Source organism: Oncorhynchus mykiss, chromosome 9 (genome assembly GCF_013265735.2).
Source record: "Oncorhynchus mykiss isolate Arlee chromosome 9, USDA_OmykA_1.1, whole genome shotgun sequence".
NCBI classification, from domain to species: domain Eukaryota; kingdom Metazoa; phylum Chordata; class Actinopteri; order Salmoniformes; family Salmonidae; genus Oncorhynchus; species Oncorhynchus mykiss.
Genome location: NC_048573.1, coordinates 48,669,158 through 48,690,241, shown reverse-complemented (window position 1 = coordinate 48,690,241; position 21,084 = coordinate 48,669,158). Strand labels below are relative to the sequence as shown.

General features: G+C 46.7%; 1 protein-coding gene across 8 annotated transcripts in view; it reads right to left on the bottom strand.

The window, feature by feature from the left end:
• The window catches only part of lamb2l (laminin, beta 2-like), a 60,848-nt gene that overhangs the window by 8,143 nt on the left and 31,621 nt on the right, over nt 1-21,084 (bottom strand). For all 8 annotated transcript variants that reach the window (XM_036988206.1, XM_036988207.1, XM_036988204.1 and 5 more), the window contains 23 exons: nt 18,136-18,305; nt 15,267-15,402; nt 14,999-15,072; nt 14,608-14,796; nt 14,424-14,487; nt 14,080-14,282; nt 13,637-13,757; nt 13,289-13,477; nt 12,926-13,105; nt 12,713-12,825; nt 12,487-12,566; nt 11,993-12,149; nt 9,588-9,728; nt 8,866-9,027; nt 6,573-6,694; nt 4,432-4,552; nt 3,966-4,158; nt 3,128-3,271; nt 2,018-2,249; nt 1,329-1,492; nt 983-1,207; nt 548-762; nt 359-455 (listed from right to left, as the gene is read on the bottom strand). In XM_036988206.1, the coding sequence (XP_036844101.1) occupies nt 359-455; nt 548-762; nt 983-1,207; nt 1,329-1,492; nt 2,018-2,249; nt 3,128-3,271; nt 3,966-4,158; nt 4,432-4,552; nt 6,573-6,694; nt 8,866-9,027; nt 9,588-9,728; nt 11,993-12,149; nt 12,487-12,566; nt 12,713-12,825; nt 12,926-13,105; nt 13,289-13,477; nt 13,637-13,757; nt 14,080-14,282; nt 14,424-14,487; nt 14,608-14,796; nt 14,999-15,072; nt 15,267-15,402; nt 18,136-18,305 (3,492 nt within the window). The remainder of the gene's footprint in view (nt 1-358; nt 456-547; nt 763-982; nt 1,208-1,328; nt 1,493-2,017; nt 2,250-3,127; nt 3,272-3,965; nt 4,159-4,431; nt 4,553-6,572; nt 6,695-8,865; nt 9,028-9,587; nt 9,729-11,992; nt 12,150-12,486; nt 12,567-12,712; nt 12,826-12,925; nt 13,106-13,288; nt 13,478-13,636; nt 13,758-14,079; nt 14,283-14,423; nt 14,488-14,607; nt 14,797-14,998; nt 15,073-15,266; nt 15,403-18,135; nt 18,306-21,084) is intronic.

The following is a 21,084-nucleotide window of genomic DNA, read 5'->3' as shown; positions in this document are numbered from 1 at the left end:
GATGGAGAGGGGGAGAGAGATGGAGAGGGGGAGAGAGATGGAGAGGGGGAGAGATATGGAGAGGGAGTGAGATGGAGAGGGGAGAGAGATGGAGAGGGGAGAGAGATGGAGAGGGGGAGAGAGATGGAGAGGGGGAGAGAGATGGAGAGGGGGAGAGATATGGAGAGGGAGTGAGATGGAGAGGGGAGAGAGATGGAGAGGGGAGAGAGATGGAGAGGGGGAGAGAGATGGAGAGAGATGGAGAGGGGAGAGAGATACACATGAATATATACATAGTGAATATGAAGATGGCAGTAATGCTGAATATAGAATTAAAGACAGACTCTGAAAAGCTTATTGAACTGTGTCATGTGATCACCTTCACACTGCACACGTGGGTCTCCCCAATGGAACTGCTCACACTCAGTGCACTGCCTTCCCCCAAAGCCTTGCTGACAGTGACACTGTCCACTAAACTACAGGCAGACAGAGAGAGGGATACCACTGATAAAGTCAAGTACATGAAACAAAAGTATGTAAAACTGCCTTTCCCAACTATAGGGCCTACCATGTTGCAATGTGATCCCATAGCGTGCAGAGGGTGGCAGCCACAGCGCTCACACCCTCTGTCTGTACCATAGTTCCAGTAGTCGGGGGCACACTGGTCACAGTTGTGGCCGACCACGTTGTCCCGACACGGGCATGCTCCTGTCTGTCTGTCACAGTGGCAATGACCGTCAGTGCAGTAGGACTGCTGTGTACCTGCTGTTACACATGTGCAACCTGCAGATGGAATAAGACACAAATGTCAGATGCAATACAACACTCACAGAGCAGAGAAGGTCGTACTCTATACTGTAGCGCATGTGCCCTGCAGACACGTATCATCACCAATGACAATGGTTTGTTTCCAGTGAGCATGACCAGTCCCTTACACAGATAAGAAAACACAGAGACAGAACTCAAAGGAGGTTCAACCATCTATTGTCATGGAGTAACTCACGCCTGCAGTCCTGGGCCAGGGCGTTGCCATAGTAACCAGGTTTACAGTCGGAGCAGGAGGCGCCGTCCGTGTTGTACAGGCACCTCAGGCATTGTCCTGTCCTGGGGTCACATGACTCTGGGTCCTGGGTGTCGATGTTGCCACTGCACTGGCACGGGAGGCACTGCCCGCCTGGGTGCTCAATGTTGCCATAGTAACCAGGGGCACAGCGTTCACAGCGAGGGCCTAGGGTAGGGAAGGGGTTAGGTTAGAATTTAGGGGTTAGGTTTAGGTAAATAAGTGAAATGCCGATAAACCAAGCTGGGATGCATTTTTTCATGAGCTAAACTGTATCATTGGGACTCACCTGTATAGCCCTGTTTACAGTTGCAGAGGATCTGATTGGATGAGATGTCCGTGTGACAGGAGTCTCCATTGGAGTGTCCACTTCCTGGGATCCCAGGACAGGGACATGGTCGACAGTGATCTCCAGACCCCAGCACTGGGTTCCCAAAGAAACCATTCACACACCTGAGCAGGGAGGGACAGAACATGTGCATTTGAGTATTGAGCATTACCCATCATCACAATATTATCTATTGGACTATTACTGATCAAACAACTATCTGATCCAACCACACTACCAATCACTACCCTGTCTATCTCACTCCCACTGCCCACCTTTCACAGTACTGTCCATCAGTGTAGTCTCTGCATGTCTGGCACTACCCTGTCTATCTCACTCCCACTGCCCACCTTTCACAGTACTGTCCATCAGTGTAGTCTCTGCATGTCTGGCACTACCCTGTCTATCTCTCTCCCACTGCCCACCTTTCACAGTACTGTCCATCAGTGTAGTCTCTGCAGGTCTGGCCCTACCCTGTCTATCTCTCTCCCTCTGCCCACCTTTCACAGTACTGTCCATCAGTGTAGTCTCTGCATGTCTGGCACTACCCTGTCTATCTCTCTCCCTCTGCCCACCTTTCACAGTACTGTCCATCAGTGTAGTCTCTGCATGTCTGGCACTACCCTGTCTATCTCTCTCCCTCTGCCCACCTTTCACAGTACTGTCCATCAGTGTAGTCTCTGCAGGTCTGGCACTCCCCTGTCTGCGGGTTGCAGTCATCAGTGTGACCGTTACACTGGCATGGCCTGCAGCTGGGGAAGCCCCACTGGCCAGGCTGGCAGTCTGAACACTGGCGCCCACTGGCCCCCTGTCTGCACGGGCACTGCCCCGTCACCGGGTCACACTGGTGCCCCAGAGAGCCCTGGGAATGGCAGTCACAGGCTGTGAAGGGAGGGGGAGAAAGAGAGGGAGAGGAGGGAGAAAAAGAGGGAGAGGGAGAAAGAGAGAAGGGGAAATAGTATTTTGGATGATGTGTGAGGTTATCCAGTGTTTGACACACACAAGATGTAGCACCTGCCATATATAGTATATAAACTGAGTGTACCAAACATGTACTTTCCATGACATAGACTGACCAGCTGAATTCAGGTGAAAGATATGATCCCTTATGTCACTTGTTAAATCCACTTCAATCAGTGTAGATGAAGAGGAGCCTCTTAAAGAAGAAGTTACAGATCTGTGAGAGCCAGAAATCTTGCTTGTTTGTAGGTGACCAAATACTTATTTTCCACCATAATTTGCAAATTAGAAGAAGCATTTCAAGGTCCTGGAGTGGCCTAGCCAGTCTCCAGATCTCAACCCCAAAGAAAATCTTTGGAGGGAGTTGAAAGTCCGTGTTGCCCAACAACAGCCCCAAAACATCACTGCTCTAGAGGAGATCTGCACGGAGGAATGGGCCAAAATACCAGCAACAGTGTGTGAAAACCTTGTGAAGACTTACAGAAAACGTTTGACCTCTGTCATTGCCAACAAAGGGTATATAACAAAGTATTGAGATAAACTTTTGTTATTGACCAAATACTTATTTTCCACCATAATTTGCAAATAAATTCATTAAAAAGCCTACAATGTGATCAAACAATTTTTCTCATTTTGTCTGTCATAGTTGAAGTGTACCTATGATGAAAATTACAGGCCTCTCTCATATTTTTAAGTAGGAGAACTTGCACAATTGGTGGCTGACTAAATACTTTTTTGCCCCACTGTATATATTAAACAAAGATATGATTCATGACTGAAAGATGCCAGTGCTCACTCACCAGTACAGCCATATGGTCCAAAGCCATAGGTGCCAGGTGCACATTGGTCACACCGTTGTCCAATCACGTTGGGTTTACAGCGACACTGACCTCCGACCCTGTCACACTCAGCACTGAGAGACCCCTGGGGGTCGCACTGACATTCTGTAAGGAACATGAGAGGAGAAGAAAAGTGTTTAGTCAAACAAGCCATGGGTGATGGCATACGGAGACCATATCAAATGGTGTTACAACAGAGTTACATTCAGTGTTGCCAATTTAGCAACTTGGTCGCTATGTTTAGTAAGTTTTTACGCCCCTCCAGCTACTTTTATTGGTAAAAGAGGCTAGTGACAAATGCACTACTTTTCAGGCTTCTTTTGAGGAGTTTTGCCACCGAAAATGCCTATGGTTTTGATAGAATTTAGTGACTTTGAGTGGGAGAAGCTGCAACAGAAGTCACAGCAATGGTGCACACACAGGCAGAGAAGCACAAGGGGAGGGGGTGCGTGGCGGGAGAGGGGGGCGAAAACGCTACGTCGGGGACCGCAGCAAATTGATGCTGTGACGTCGTCGCAAAACGCAATCTAGCGACTTCTAGCGACAAATCAAGGAGCCAACAGCGATTCTTACTGAAAAATTGTTGGCAACCCTGGTTACATTGTGTTACTGATCACAGTGCAGCTTGTAGTAGTAGATTGGTAAGTAAAGTGATTCAATAGTTGGACCGGAGAAGTATTTGATACCCAGTATTCGATAAGAAGGCATTAATGGAGGCGTTGCCTAATGTTCCCTTTCCTTTGATATTTGACCCCTGACCCCCCGGTTCAGTGTGCGGCTGTGCTGAGTGTCCACTCACGCAGAGCTCCGTCATGCAGGATGGCAGAGATGCTGCAGATGAGCTTGGTGCACATCTCTGCCAGCATGGGCATGGGCATGGCCATGAAGGAGTCCAGACACATGTAGCGCACCATCTCATCACGGCGCTCCTCCGCCGCAGGGTCGTTACCCTGGAAACCAAGCAGCTCCGTGTACTTGGGGATCAGCACCAGCTGGGGAGGAATGGAGGGATGAAAGGTAGTAAAGAAGGTGAGTGAGAGGTGAAAGGAGGTGAAATGTAAAGTGAATTTGGAACCTATTGCGGTCTTACGCTTAATGTAAGTGCACTTTTGTATTCAGACCACTAGGTTGCGGTATCTGGTCAACAGTCATTATCACATCACTGCTGATTGTTCCCTCACACACATAAAACGGTCATTTTGCTTCCTGTTTTACATGAGCTCCATCTAATGCGGGGCTGTCACGCCAGAGTCTGACTGACTCACTGAATCAACAAGGATGAAAGCGGTCAGGTGTCTCTGGGACACTCCGTGGCGCTGGAATCTGATGGCCACGACATAACGGTTACTGGGCTCAAAGCAGAAAGGCCTGGGCATCTGGACATACCTGTTGGGTCACACAAAGAGATTCTCTTAGCTGACACTCTGATATGACATTGTTCTCGTGTGAGTTGTGACACAGCCGTATGGCCCTTTAAAGATGAAAAGAAATACAGCCAGAAATAAAGAAGTGAAAGAAATCAAAGCTAGCCTTGTCACCAGATGACGCACAGACCTTGGCAGCAGCTAATGGAGATCCATAATACAAAAACACATTCACGCCCACAAACACTATACAAACACAAATACTCACCCACAGACACTATACAAACACACATACTCACCCACAGACACTATACAAACACACATACTCAAGCACAGACACTGTACAAACACACATACTCACCCACAAACACTATACAAACACACATACTCACCCACAAACACACATACTCACCCACAAACACTATACAAACACACATACTCACCCACAGACACTATACAAACACACATACTCACCCACAGACACTATACAAACACACATACTCACCCACAGACACTATACAAACAAATATACAGTAGGGACAGTGACAGGATGAAACAGGGAGGTCTGGGACCCCTTGATTGAAAGAGACAGATGAACAGTCTCTGTCAGAGGGCCTTTCTCCTCCTGCTCTTCAACACTGGTAAACAGACGACAGAAGGAGACACAGACGGGGTAACAAAAAACCTATCCATTGTGTGTTTTTTAGATGTGCTGCATTCCACAGAAACTAATTGCACACAAATAATTGAGAACGGGTCTTTGAGTTCATAAAGAGGAGGAGTTTATACCCCACCACCCCTTTAATCGCTCTACTCTCAACAAAGACTGTGTGATCCAGTCTACCAGTCACTGTATGCCTAGTGCCCTCCTTGTTTGCCCTCTCTGCCCTCGCATCCTGTCTGACTTCTGACTCGCTGTCTGTGTTTTGGGTCACTTCGCTAATTGGTTCTGCCTGAGGCGCCAATCATAGAGCAGAACAGCAGGGGGAGCCACGGTCCAGTGAGCCAGTAAGATCCGGGCGAGGGAACGAACTCTTCGTTACACTGAAGTTAATTCTAAGGGAAGTTTCTCAACATGTATAGGTTGGTTGACCAGAGAATAGCCGGGGTAGAGACCATACTAGGCAGGTAAAAACAGAGAGGTAGACCGTCAGAGAGTCTTTATTAGATGGGGTGGAGAAGGAGAGGAAGAATTGGACTGGCCTGTCTCCATGGTGATGGTTGACAGAGTGTGAGAGAATGAGTGTGGACAAAGAGCATGCTGCAGGACAGGCGAGTCCATATACAGAGGAATGTGGTGGCAGGACTATTTCCCAAAGCAAAGTTCAGAGGAACGGAACACAACAAGGTCTATATCTTTATTGCTGATAGCAGTGTACTGTATATTACCTGTAATCAAGTACATGTTCTCCTATTCACTGTCATTGTGAACAGCCATACACACAGGGAACATTTTCTCTGCACAAATCATTCATGCGTTATCTTCTGGCAAGCTTTTATCTTAACCATCTGCAATCTCAAGGATGCGCTCAGCTAAATACATGTAAAAGGAACTCAGTGAACCGACAGCGACTTGCTCTCACCTAGACTGGGCGTTTTCACGGTTACTCAATCTCAATACACTATCAATTTACTTTAACAGAAGAATGTGCTCGCACGCCCATGTGTTTGGCCAGAACGAAGTTACAGGAGACAGTATATTGGCTCCTCTGTATCCTAACAGTGAAATATCCAAAATACCCCTTCAGGAATGTTGTGAAATCCTTAGTTACCAGATGATCAGCTGGATAGTAACCATTGCTAGAGGTTTAGATAATATAATAGGAGTCACTGTTAGATTTATACCTGGGTAATAAGCAAAAGACCACACGCACACTGACATACAGGTTGGCACACGTTAATGACACATATATGGGAAACATACACAACAATTAAAACCTCTACTAAAACTCTCTCTCTCTCTCACCCTAAAACTCTCTCTCTCTCTCATGCACATGCACGCACACACACGTACACACACATGCTGTTGGTATCAGTAGTACCTCCTGTTGTGCGGCAGGGTGACAGTGTAGAGCTGTTCAGTGGGAAGCAGGTTGCCACAGCGGGAGCTGGTGGGCAGCAGCAGGGAGGTAACACTCACTATGGCCTCCCAGTCCTCAGTAGACTACACACACACATAACAGACAGTGTTTTAAAGGTAGGAAGCATCATTTGTTTTACACTGTTCCATTGTTACACTGTTGCAATGTTCCTGCACTGACACCCTTGTCTTTTCTTACCAGCACCGGCTTTGATGGTGTCTGCTTTATTGAGGAACGGTTTGACTTACTTTGACTGTGATACGTGGTTGTCCCACCTAGCTATCTTAAGATGAATGCACTAAGTTGCTCTGGAGAAGAGCCTCTGCTAAATGACTCAAATGTAAATGTCAAATGTAATCACAATGATCAATACCGACTACCCCCTGTGGGGTAATAAAATGAGGGAGACGACATTCAGACATTTTATTTCAGATAGTGTAATCTTGTCATACTGTAATATTGTACGTTGGGCTTGAATTAAGGTGCCATTCTGAAAGTATACAGACCCCTTCACTTTTTCCACATTTTGTTTCGTTACAGCCTTATTCTAAAACGGATTAAAAAAATATATATAAATGCATCTATCTATACACAATAACCCATAATGACAAAGCAAAAACAGGTTTATCACATTTATATAAGTATTGACCCTTTACTCAGTACTTTGTTGAAACACCTTTGGCAGCTATTACAGCCTCGAGACTTCTTGGGTATGACGCTACAAGCTTGGCACACCTGTATTTGGAAAATTTCGCCCATTCTTCTCTGCAGATCCTCTCAAGCTCTGTCAGGTTGGATGTTTCTGTGTTTCTGTCAAGCTCTGTCAGGTTGGATGTCAGCCGCTGCACGGCTGGTTTTAGGTTTCTCCAGAGATGTTCGATCGGGTTGCTTAGGGTCGTTGTCCTGTTGGAATGTGAACCTTCGCCCCATTCTGAAGTCCTGAGCGCCCTGGAGCAGGTTTTCATCAAGGCTCTGTTCATCTTTCCCTCGATCCAGTCCCTGCCACTGAAAACATCCCCACAGCATGATGCTGCCACCACCATGCTTCACCGTAAGGATGGTGCTGTGTTTCCTCCAGACATAATGCTGCCACCACCATGCTTCACCGTAAGGATGGTGCCGGGTTTTCTCCAGACATTATGCTGCCACCACCATGCTTCACCGTAAGGATGTTGTCGAGTTTCCTCCAGACATGATGCTGCCACCACCATGCTTCACCGTAAGGATGTTGTCGGGTTTCCTCCAGACATGATGCTGCCACCACCATGCTTCACCGTAAGGATGTTGTCGGGTTTCCTCCAGACGTCATGCTTGGCATTCAGGCCGCCAAAGAGTTCAATCATGGTTTCATCAGACCAGAGAATCTTGTTTCTCATGGTCTGAGAGTCCTTTAGGTGCCTTTTGGCAAACTCCAAGCGGGCTGTCATGTGCCTTTTACTGAGAGGTGGCTTCGGTCTGGCCACCATTAAGGCCTGATTGGTGGAGTGCTGCAGCGATGGTTGTCCTTCTGTAAGGTTCTCCCATCTCCACAGAGGAACTCTAGAGCTCTGTCAGACTGACCATTGGGTTCTTGGTCACATCCCTGGCCAAGTCCCTTCTCCCCTGATTGCTCAGTTTGGCCGGGTAACCAGCTCTAGGAAGAGTCTTGGTGGTTCCAAACTTCTTCCATTATTCTTCCAAGAATAATGGAGGCCACTGTCTTCTTGGGGACCTTCAATGCTGCAGAAATATTTTTGTACCCTTCCCCAGATCTGTGCCTCGACACAATCCTGTCTCGGGGCTCTACGGGCAATTCCTTCGACCACATGGCTTGGTTTTTGCTCTGACATTTACTGTCAACTGTGGGACCTTATATAGACAGGTGTGTGCCTTTCCAAATCATGTCCAATCAATTGATTTTACCACAGGTAGACTCCAATCAAGTTGTAGAAACATCTCAAGGATGATCAATGGAAACAGGATGCACCTGAGCTCAATTTCGAGTCTCATAGCAAAGGGTCTGAATACTTATGTAAGTAAGTTATTTCTGTGTTTTATTTGTAATACATTTGCAAGCATTTCTAAAAGCCTTTTTTAACTTTTTCATTATGGGGTACTGTGTGTAGATTGATGAGGAAAACAATTAATTTAATCATTTTCAAAATATGTCTGTAACGTAACAAAATGTGAAAAAATTCAAGGGGTCTGAATCATTTCTGAATACACCGTATATGGTTAATTGTGGGGAAGACATGGAGGAACTCTGAGAGTGTACCTCTGGCTCATAGCGGATCATGATGTCATACTCCATGGCATGGGGGATGTTGTCTATTGTGAAGACCAGTCCAGCGCCATCCTTGACCCGGGCAAAACCAAGCCCAGTCCAGGTGACCATGTGACCCTGAGATCTCTCCCTGTGAACACTCCTTACATCAGGCTGGAACACACACATAGAAGATGACCCGTGAACAAACCCGATTAACTGGACCCTCACAGTCAACAGGTGTACATTCCTGCCTGCATACTGAACTATGCCAACAAGAGGAGTCAAATGAACAGCATCTAAAACAGCCCTGTTTCGTCATCCTTGACAGGTAATCTAGTCTGTGGTGGAGGAGAGAGACTATCCAGGGAGCAGGTTAAACAAACACATACCTGTATGGACCGTATGGTTGGACTCAGATTCCTGCTGTCAAGCCCTGGTTGCCTGCGCCCACAGCCCCATAACCACCTGACTGGTCTATGGAATATGTCTTTGTGGAGACATTCTCCACTATCTCTACCATGCGCGGGCCACTTTCACTGAGATATATCAGCAGAGCTCTTTAAAGTGCATTGAAAAACCTAAACATCCCAATCGCTCTGTATGTGATAATGTAATCATTCAACCGATATGAAAGCGCTTTGACGTGGTTCAAGGCAAAGGGAAATCAGAGGGAACCATTGAGGTCAGTAGTAGTATTTATTTATATGAAGGGAACAGACAGTGAGTGTTACCGTTTGCTGCAGCTGGCGGATGCGTCTCAGTGCTGCCCTCTGCTGCTGGGTGGTGGCGATGCGTCTGTGGCGTCTGTGTCTCCTCAGCTGGTTGTTGAGGTGCTCCACACAGTCAACCTCAGCCTGGGGCCTGGCCTTGCCCTGGGGAGAGGAAAGGTGGAGGAGAGGATTAGTTCAACTGATTTACTGACTACCGACTTTATAGACTTATCATACATGCCTTGCTAGGAGCAGAATAGCTGTACCATGGCTAGGCTGAAACGAGTGACCATGAGGATATTAAATGGAAACTTTTACATTCATTCCAACAGAGAGAGAGAGAGAGAGAGAGAGAGAAAGACAGAAAGAAAGACAGAAAGAAAGAAAGAAAGAAAGAAAGAAAGAAAGAAAGAAAGAAAGAAAGAAAGAAAGAAAGAAAGAAAGAAAGAAAGAAAGAAAGAGAGAGAGAGAGAGAGGGTGCATGTATGTGGGAGAGAGAGAAAGAGGCAGAGAGCTGTGGCTTTGTGTGTGTGTATGTGTGTGGCAGGCAGCACTAACTCTCTGTGACAGGCTGGCATCTCCTCTACCGTCTGATCTTTTTCCGGGTCACTTCAGCTCTGGGCTAGTGTCATAGCTCTGAGTGTCTGTCTATGAGCTACTGTGCTCCGCTCTGTCTGCAGGCCCACTGCACACTACTACTGTAGCTAACAGACAAAACATACGCCAGCCAACACTCGCTGATCTGACCTCTGATATACACAACATACTGCCACCCTCATCTAATGCAAGGTCGCCCTCAAAAGAGTACAGTTTGAATGACGCTACGAAATCTGAGAAAACCTGATCAATCAATCAAATGTATTTTATAAAGCCCTTTTTACATCAGCAGTTGTCACGAAGTGCTTTACAGAAACCCGGCCTAAACAGCAAGCGATGCTGAAGCACAAGCACAATGGCTAGGAAAAACTGCCTGATCTAGGAAGAAACCTAGAGAGGAACCAGGCTTAGAGCGGATGCTAAGCATGAACGGATGACATGTCAGTAAAAAGAGACACCAGGAAATTAAAACATATAATCAGTATCATGTTAGCTAGAGAGAGAGGGGATGTGGTGCAAGAGAGAATCATGTTTATTATCACATGACCACCCCTGACCCCTGATCCCTGACACCACATTATAATAAATCAAGTTTTCAAAAGTGACAACACACTAACCCCTGAGTCCAGCTACTGCATGACCCACAATCCCCTGGTCCTGCACTCTATTGTACTCTAAAAACAGATTCCTACATAGTATATCTCATTCTTTCACATTCCTTATTTAAATTTATCTTTTGTTGGGGATGTTGAGGCTTGTCCTGGGGGAAGTGAGGAGACGACAGGAGGTATGATATGAGATAATATAACAGAGGCCTGCTGCCTGCAGCCGTTGTCTGTCTGTCTGTCTGTCTGTCTGTCTGTCTGATGTGTTCTGTTCTGTTCCAGCAACTGTCTGGGTGAGTAGGGAGGGGGCCTGTACACGCAGCAGGTAATCTGATTGAGCAATCTTACTCTCACATGGGTTGGAGTACAGAGAGGAGTGCAAACCCCTTTACCTGTGGGAGCCAGACTATCAGTACCTTCCATAGTCCACAAACACACGCACGCACGCACGCACGCACGCACGCACGCACGCACACACACACACACACACACACACACACACACACACACACACACACACACACACACACACACACACACACACACACACACACACACACACACACACACACACACACACACACACACACACACACACACACACACTCCTGAGCCGTGGGTCTGCCCACACAGAGACACATTCTCCTGGTCTGATACCCATCTCTCTGGCTCTGCCTGTACCTGCCAGGCACAGCTAAACGCAGTCAAACATCACAACAGGACCCAGATACAGATACAGACATCAGATAGTGTTCCACACAGAGACTTAGCAGAACCGACACAGACATACAGTTTCTAATCCACTACGAACGACCTTGAATATGAAATAATACAGTGAAATCTCCTTATGTTAACAACTTGTGACCAAGACCAAACATGGAAAAGTTGAGTCTGAAAACCACATCGCACTGATATAGAATCACAAGGCCGGAGAGTATATCAGTGAAAGGTGCTTACACACACTATTTAAAGCTCAAGAGAAAGTACCAAATCCACAGAAAGACCTTTCACTTCCTAACAGTCCTACAAATAAAGACTTAACATATTCCAAGGCAAGGACATAATATTCAAAGTTTGGACATTTAGCAGTGAAGCAGGCGAGAGCTGTGAACAGCAAACACTGGTATGCTTTTAAGAACTAAATTCACACTAGACTATACTCAATTTACATCTATCAATAGTGCCCTATTGTACAGTTGTTCTGTTTGCACTGTGTGTGCTCACCGGGAGGTTGTGGTCACTAGGGGAGTGGCCAACGGCGTCCTCTGCCTCGTATTTGTAGTAGTCCAGCGGGGCACAGAAGTACCCAGGCTGCACGTCAGAACACTGACGACCAATCAGGTGCCTCCTACAGTCACACTGGCCATTTTCAACCATACACCTGTGTACAGACAGACATACAGTACACACAGACATCATAGCCTGGTTCATTCACAACTCACCAGTCAAGAAACAGTAAGAAAGATAGGCACGTCCGATTATTCCATTTAACACCTAATAATGAAGACTTGTACCACACTAAGTGCTAAGTCCCGTTCAGTGTTATTAATCACACACACACACACACACACACACACACACACACACACACACACACACACACACACACACACACACACACACACACACACACACACACACACACAGTGAGCGAGAGAGAGAGAGAGAGAGAGAGAGAGAGAGAGAGATAAGCAATTCTCCTGAAACGTCAGACGTACCTGTTGCTGTAGGCTCCACCAAAGTCACAGTCACAGGCTCGGCAGCCTGCTAGGTCATTACCGAGACCCCAGTACTCCGGCTAAAGGAGAGGACACACACAACATGGCGACCGCATCCTCAGAACCGAAACGCAATCCTTACAAGATGGTAGACGAGGCATCAGAATAGGCACGGCGTGTGAGATGGTAGACGATGGGTCTATAAAGAGCACAGGGCCAGTCTTACCAGACACTGGTTGCAGTAGCGGCCTGTGACGTATCTCTTACAGGAGCAGTCCCCACTGATCTGGTCACATGGTGCTCCCAGCATTATGGTCCCACGAGGGTCACAGTTACACGCTGAGAGAAACAAACAGTAGACACATATATGGTTTACACTGTCTGTGGCAACACACACACACACAGAGATGCATACACAGGTTAAGGTATACACACTCACGTTGGCAGCCATGTGGATCGTTGTGGGCCAGGCCGTAGTAACCCTCCTTGCAGTAGTCACAGCGGGTGGCCTTAACGTTGAGCTTACAGCGGCACTGCCCGGCGATCATGCCCATGTCCAGGTCTGTGTGGCTGTCACACACACCTCCCTCCATGGAGCCCACAGGATCACAGTCACACGCTGCGGAGAGGGAGAGTGTGAATAGGACGATATAGAGAGACAGAGAAACAGTCACACAATGAGAGTGGTGTGCAGAGAGACCACGATGGGTCAAAAGTGAGTCGCCCATCTACACTGTATTACCATAAACACATGGTATGTGGTATACATTAAATTGAAGTATTCTACTCCAGGTTTGCTCACCAGTACAAGCGGCGGGGTCTCTGATGTCCCTGCTGGGGTCCTTGTAGTAAAATGGTTTACACATCTCACAGTTGCGTCCCATGGTGTTGTGGAGACAGTGGTCACAGACGCCACCGCCGGCATTGCCCGTGGCCAAGTAAACCGCCATGTCAAAGTGACAGTGGTTGGAGTGGCCGTTACAGTTACATTCTAAGTAAAGAAGCCAAAAAACATCACAAACATCAGAAATGGTGCAGCATGTTGTTTCTGCGGCTGTGTGTATCCTGTAGTGTTACTTCTACGTCTACTGTAGGGTTGGACAACATTGACAGATTCCTCCCACTCCAAGTGAGTAAAGTTTAGTCTCACCTCTGCATGTGTGAGGGTCGTTGGCCTCGGCTGGGCTCCAGGCCAGGTCGTTGTGGAAGTCTCTGCAGCGTTCACAGTTTAACCCCTCAGTGTTGTGTTTACACACACATCGCCCATGGATCTGACCAATCACAAAAAGAAAACATGACAGCTGCCATTGTCTCTTGGACATTTACCACAGTCATCGGCATATGCAATGACCAAGAGTTCCCACACAGAGACAACATATGACATTTTCATTTTGTCATTTAGCAGACGCTCTTATCCAGACAGATTTACAGGAGCAATTAGGGTTAAGTACCTGGCTCAGGGGCACATCGGCAGATTTACCAGCGACATTTGAGTTACTGGCCCAAAGCTATTAACCGCTAGGCTAGCTGACACAAACCGAGGTGTAAAAAGAGTTGGAGACTGGATATTTTCTATGCCTCGGTCCTACCCACCATGCCACTGTCCCTGGCATCAACCCCTGGCACGGGGGCACACTCTGAGGCGTGTCCGTAGCAGAAGCAGCTGCCCCTCACCACCAGCTCATACAGGGAGTAGTAGTACTTCTGCAGAACGTCAGAGCGCCGGTCCAGCAGGTTATCTCCCAGGGTGTGCAGCTTGGTGAAGTTGATCCGCAGGTTGGTGATCCGCAACAGCTCTGCCGAAAAAAGGGATGTTCACACAAATTTTTCATTATGTCAATTAATGGAGTCCAAATAAATGGATCGTTTTTAGGTTACTTCCAGTAGTCCTCAGATTGTCCTCTTAATTGATCTAATTTCCCAAGTATTTGCCTCACCTTGAATCTCCAGACTGTATGGGTCTTTCACATGTATGGCAGGGTCGAGGACTTTATAAATGACCTGCAAGAGAAAAGAGAGTAAACGAGAGTCATCTCACAGCTCAGATAATCAGCAAATGCACATTTCTTAATCTACAGAAGGAAACTCCATCGTTGTCCCTAACTCGCTTCATGGCCTCACCTCTCCTTCCGTGGAGGGCTCGATGTCAGAGTATCTCTCCTCACAGATCACATCATTGATGTAGTGGAGGGCGTGGCCGGGCACACGTGGGAACGTCTTGGTGCAGTTGTAGGCAAAATAGCGGTACGGTCTCCAGGAGCGACCAAAATCAGCCGAACGCTCGATCAGCATGGCTGCCGGGCGGAATGTCTTGGGAGAAAGAGGTGGAACAGTCGGAACAGAATTCAGGAACGGCTGGGACTTATTCAGAATGATTTATGTGACAGTTATTACAAGTCTGTTATATTGGTAGTAATATGTTTGGAGATAGTTTGGATTCCTGTCTCTTGGATATTACTCATCAAATTCCTGAGCTGGCATCAGACAGCAGCACACACACACATACTCTCACCTTAAACTTCATGATGAGGTGAGTGAAGTGGAATTCTGCCTCCAGATTAAGTCTGATACTGACACCCTCCTCTCCTGTAGGGAATAAATCACACAAAACATAATGAGAGATTATTACAGCTGAGACACACACACAGACACACAGACACACACACACTCTCTCTCTCTCTCTCTCTCTCTCTCTCTCTCTCTCTCTCTCTCTCATACACACACACACACACACACACACACACACACACACACACACACACACACACACACACACACACCGTTGACGGACTGCCACCATGTGAGGTCTTCGTTGCTGTCCTTGAGTTGGATGACGTTCTCCACGCGGTGACTGTTTTTGTGGTAGTACGGGTCATAAGGCCGCTGAGAGTTACACGCAAAACACTTGTCCAATTCCTACAGGGAGACATAATCAGAAGGTGTAACAGTATGTTTACACCAGATGACCCCAATTGGGATTTGTTTACTTGTGTGTGATACAGTAACACTGACTTAAATAGACATGTTCCTTAAATTACGACATTCGGTTGACGTGTGTATCTAGGAGTTTGACACCACCAACAGGAAAACCCTGGTTGCCTATGGAAACTCGAAATGTAGGTCGGCCACCCATTTGCAAGTCACAATGGCAGCTAACGGGACCGGAGCCAGGCAGTGATAACATGGTCCCCTGGATCATAGTCTTAATTACTGTGGAGCGGATTGGGTGGATAGTGACCAGGCAGAGAGGACGTGAGGGGGGCATAGAAAACAGCCAGAGCCGGGTCTCTTAACTAGGTTGTTGTTAAGGGAGATTACGCCTCTAACAACACTTATGTGAAAGGATTGCGGGGAGAAATCAATAGGAAAGCATAAAGTGTGTATAAGTAGGTGGGTTCCCCAACACATGCGCATGACTGTCCCACCAGCTTTAAACCCTAAATCTCCTTTTCACACCCTCATTTAGGACCTCGTCTTATAAAAGTATTCCTCTCTTCAAGCTAAGGCTACCATCTTACACTGATCCTCCATCGCCAAACCTCTCTGCCTCTCCTCACATCTTAGACGTATTGACCTCCCATTAGTCAAGCTCGGCGGACACTCAAATTATAACTAGCACTCATCAGCACTCATCTAAGACGTTGATTTGACTGATCTTCATTGACACAGGAAGATGGTGGTTTATGAGTGTCTCAGCCTACTGGCTCTTTCCTCCTCCCCCATGCTCCCCCATCCTCGATCCAGTTGAAGCTGGGCAAGCGTTAAAGCTTTAGTTCCAGTCCATAAGGTGGGTCGTGGGGCCAGACGGGAGCCCCTCTGATGGAGAGTAACAACAAACAGCCCATAGGAAGATTACTGCAGATCAGTCCCCAGGCTTGGACTTGGCCCAGACACTACACTGACATCATCAGATTACTGTAGGACCAGCCACTACACTGACCTCATCAGATTACTGTAGGACCAGCCACTACACTGACATCATCAGATTACTGTAGGACCAGCCACTACACTGACATCATCAGATTACTGTAGGACCAGCCACTACACTGACCTCATCAGTTTACTGTAGGACCAGCCACTCCACTGACATCATCAGATTACTGTAGGACCAGCCACTCCACTGACATCATCAGATTACTGTAGGACCAGCCACTACACTGACATCATCAGATTACTGTAGGACCAGCCACTACACCGGCATCATCAGATTACTGTAGGACCAGCCACTACACTGACATCATCAGATTACTGTAGGACCAGCCACTACACTGACATCATCAGATTACTGTAGGACCAGCCACTACACTGACATCATCAGATTACTGTAGGACCAGCCACTCCACTGACATCATCAGATTACTGTAGGACCAGCCACTCCACTGACATCATCAGATTACTGTAGGACCAGCCACTCCACCGGCATCATCAGATTACTGTAGAACCAGCCACTACACCGACATCATCAGATTACTGTAGGACCAGCCACTACACCGGCATCATCAGATTACTGTAGGACCAGCCACTACACTGACATCATCAGATTACTGTAGGACCAGCCACTCCACCGGCATCATCAGATTACTGTAGGACCAGCCACTCCACCGGCATCATCAGATTACTGTAGGACCAGCCACTACACTGACATCATCAGATTACTGTAGGACCAGCCACTACACTGACATCATCAGATTACTGTAGGACCAGCCACTACACCGACATCATCAGATTACTGTAGGACCAGCCACTACACTGACATCATCAGATTACTGTAGGACCAGCCACTACACCGACATCATCAGATTACTGTAGGACCAGCCACTCCACTGACATCATCAGATTACTGTAGGACCAGCCACTACACCAACATCATCAGATTACTGTAGGACCAGCCACTACACTGACATCATCAGATTACTGTAGGACCAGCCACTACACCGACATCATCAGATTACTGTAGGAAGATACAGGAAGTGACCAGTAGCTGCATTTGTTACAAAATGAATTGAACAGGCAAACATTTTTTTTAATCATACTTTCTGTGCACATATCACTACAGTTGTTATAAAAAGAAAACCAGGACAAAATGAGTACAACAACTGAAAAATAAGAAAAAACGCAGTGGAATGTTTAGAACTGATTGAGACAGGGGTATTTGGTGTGGGCCGGTGAAGTAGCAGTTGAGTGATTTGACTGACAGATGATAGTTCCCACCTGGAGCTACAGTATGAGGGGCTGTCACTATGTCCCGCCCTGCGCTAAGAGCCATTCCACAGTCACCACCTGTCAATCATGTAACCCTATAACACTCCACAATGTGTTGCCGTATCTGCTGCCCACAATGAGGTAGAACACACACATGCAGACTTCAAGTCAACATGTGTCAAGGATGGAGGGATGTAGGGAGGGGTGGGAGGAGGGAGGGAGGCAGGATGCCCTGTACACCTGGGACATTGAGACATTGGGAGGCTTGGCAGTCAAGGGGGACACACTTAGAGATGGAAACAGACAAGCCCCTCACCCCACTGGATATCCTGACTTCTACTGAGAGACATGACCAATTGTGGGGTGGGGTAAGACAGATAATGGGGTCTTATTTCCAACACAGGTTTAGGTTCAAGTCCAGGTGTGTGTGCGTGTGTGTGTTCTCACCTGCAGGTGGCTGACTATGCAGTAGTGTTCAGGCCCATGAAGACCACAAGTGGAGGTGGCGCTGAGATTAATGGCTCGGCCAATCAACAGGTTGCCTGTTGCCGGGTAACAGCTGCCCTCCATGCAGCCATGCGGGCTGGAGGGGAGCTGCTGTCCCACAACACTCAGAGCTGAGGGGGGATTGAGGACAAGGGAAGAGGAAGGAAAATAACACAAAACACCTCCAGATTAGTTCCTATATCATTTATAAAGCATATGGATTGAAGAGTTCAATATTATGGAGATCGGAGACATAAAGAAATGACATATACACAGTTATACTCAGGTATCATGTTATATTTGCGGTCTGTAAAGAGAACTTAAGGGTAATGACTTCATGCTTCGTGACTGGAGACAATGGGCTTGTCTTTCCACAGGAGTGATATCTGTATCACTAAGAGCATAGTGTTTACAGTGTTCAGTCAGCAGGCAGGACCAGAGGATGAGCTCACTCTGCATACAGCCACTCCTGTACGCTACGCTAGGTGCGTTACAGTCCCACCCTGCCTGGGAAATCACAGGAAAACATCTCTGTTTTCCATCATAGACAATTCTACAGTGGTTACTGGGTTACTACTAGCGTTGGGGAGTAACAAAATACATGTAACAGGATGACATATTTTCTATGTAAACGCAGTAACTGTTTTCCGTTGCAGATCTGTAGTAATTGTCATGACAGACAGGGCAGATAGAGTCCGTGTCAAATTAACTAATGTAAATTGTAAAGGTTGTGCGCTACTGGTACGAAGTCAGGTGCAGGAGAGCAGTGAGTTGTGATCAGGCGCACTTTTATTTGGCAACAGCACAAAAGACAGACACAACTGCGTCCAAAATCCTCCAGCCACAGGTAAAAGTCAATAAGTGCGACAACACTCACAAATATACAAATTTTTGACAAATACATACAACGGGTCGAAATACGATACCCGGGGAAAAAAACAGTCTGGCGCATCACACTAAACACATAACAAAACAATTTCACACAAAGACATGGGGGGAAACAGAGGAATAAATGCATGCAGTGTGACTAGGGAATGTAAACCAGGTGTGCAGGGAACAAGACAAAACAAATGGAACAATGAGAAAATGGAGCGGCGATGTCTAGAAAGCCGGTGACGTCGACCGCCGAACGCCGCCTGAACAAGGAGAGGAGCCGACTTCGGCGGAGGTCGTGACAGTAAATAATGGTATCACATCAGGTTACATAGGGGTCGTTCCATTTCCATCCCTTTTTGAGCACCCCTTTTGTTTTGAACAAAACTTTATACATATTTGCCCACGGTAGAAATGGTCAGAAAGTCACTTTTTGGACCTGAATACCAAAACATTTAGGAGATATAGATGCTCAAAGTTGACCTTTTTCTACATACCCCACCCTTAGCCTGCCTGACACGACTCACATGGTGAGCGAGGAAGACCTGACGCACTGGTCTGGACAGGAGGCCATTGTAAATGCAGTATTCGGTCAGAGTTGTGCTTATTTCTGGCTGAGCTTTGATCAGTTCTCTGAGATGTAAAATGTTTTCCTGGGGGGTTGAGACCTCACGGTTTTTGGATTTCAAAATCAAACAGTTGTATTGGAAGGGGGTGGCACTTAGGCGAGTGCGGCTGCCCATGTGGGTGTTTGAGTGAGATAGACACAAAGGAGAACCAATCAGTAAAAAAGCACAGCCCCCTTCATTATCCATGCATCATGCTAACAACGTCAAAACAGCCTTTCCGGACTCTGAGGTCAGGAGACCTACCATGAGAAATCCAATGTCTTCATCCCTGGAAAAGTCTGATACCATTTAAAGCTTACAAACTATTTAACATTTTCTTGAAACAAATGTTATTTTTAATACAAATAATATCATTGTTTTACCTTTAACATCAATCATGTAAAAACGCATAAACTACCATATTCTTCATTTTCGCAAATGTTGTAGCTTAGACTATGCTACAGTTGTTAGTGTTTTTCCCACCATCGGTTGAGACACAGCATGCTCTTGAATACAGGATGGAAGTCCACACATGTTGACTTGAATGGGAATATCAGTTGTTTTAAATTATAATTTCAATCTTCCATAGGAAATCTAATGAAATCGTAGAAGAGATTCCTATTTAAGTTGACGGTTGGGGGACCGTATTCAAGAGCATGCATGTGTCTCAACCATTTATCTTTTCCAGTGATGAAGACATGGATGCTTTATGGTAGGGTGGGGTATGCAAAATGGGTCAACTTTGAGCACCTCTATCCTAAATGTTTTGGCAGTCAGGTCCAGAAAGTAACGTTCTGACCACTTCTACCATCAGCAAATATGTCTGGAAAGTTGTGTTCAAATCAAAAGGGGTGTGGTCAAAAAGGGATTGAAATCTAATGGACAAGGGTCAAATTGCTTTACTGCCCTTAAGCCAGGAGTCTGAGGTGAACATTGAAGAGAGGTAAATAAATCACTGATTCCCCTAAGCTGTCTCTAGGACACTGGTTGGACTCTCTCACATACTACTGCTAGTGCTGCTTCGGGCTCCTCACAGCTGAATGGTGACAATAAATGTTGTTGTTGTCGTTATTGCGACCTCATCTTTAACGCACTGCCATAACCTGTGAACTATGAACTGCACAGCTCCTTCTGCACCTGGAGGAGACCCTTGTGTTCAAGGTAGCTGCTGTTCAGAAGGGGCCAGGGCCACTGCAGAATTACCCTATTATTACACCCTGTTGTCCCTCTCACCCACATAAATGTTGTCTACACGTCACGGACTGTGAAAACCCACTCTCATCATGGTTGAGAGCAACAAGAGAGGAAGTGAGAGTGATTGGGTGAGGGGAATTTAAAAAAAGGCCAAGAGAGAAAGAGTGAAGAGGTAGGAAGGGGGTGACAGAGAAAAGAAAGGGGGGGATGGATGACTTTCTACAGAGCGGGAGAA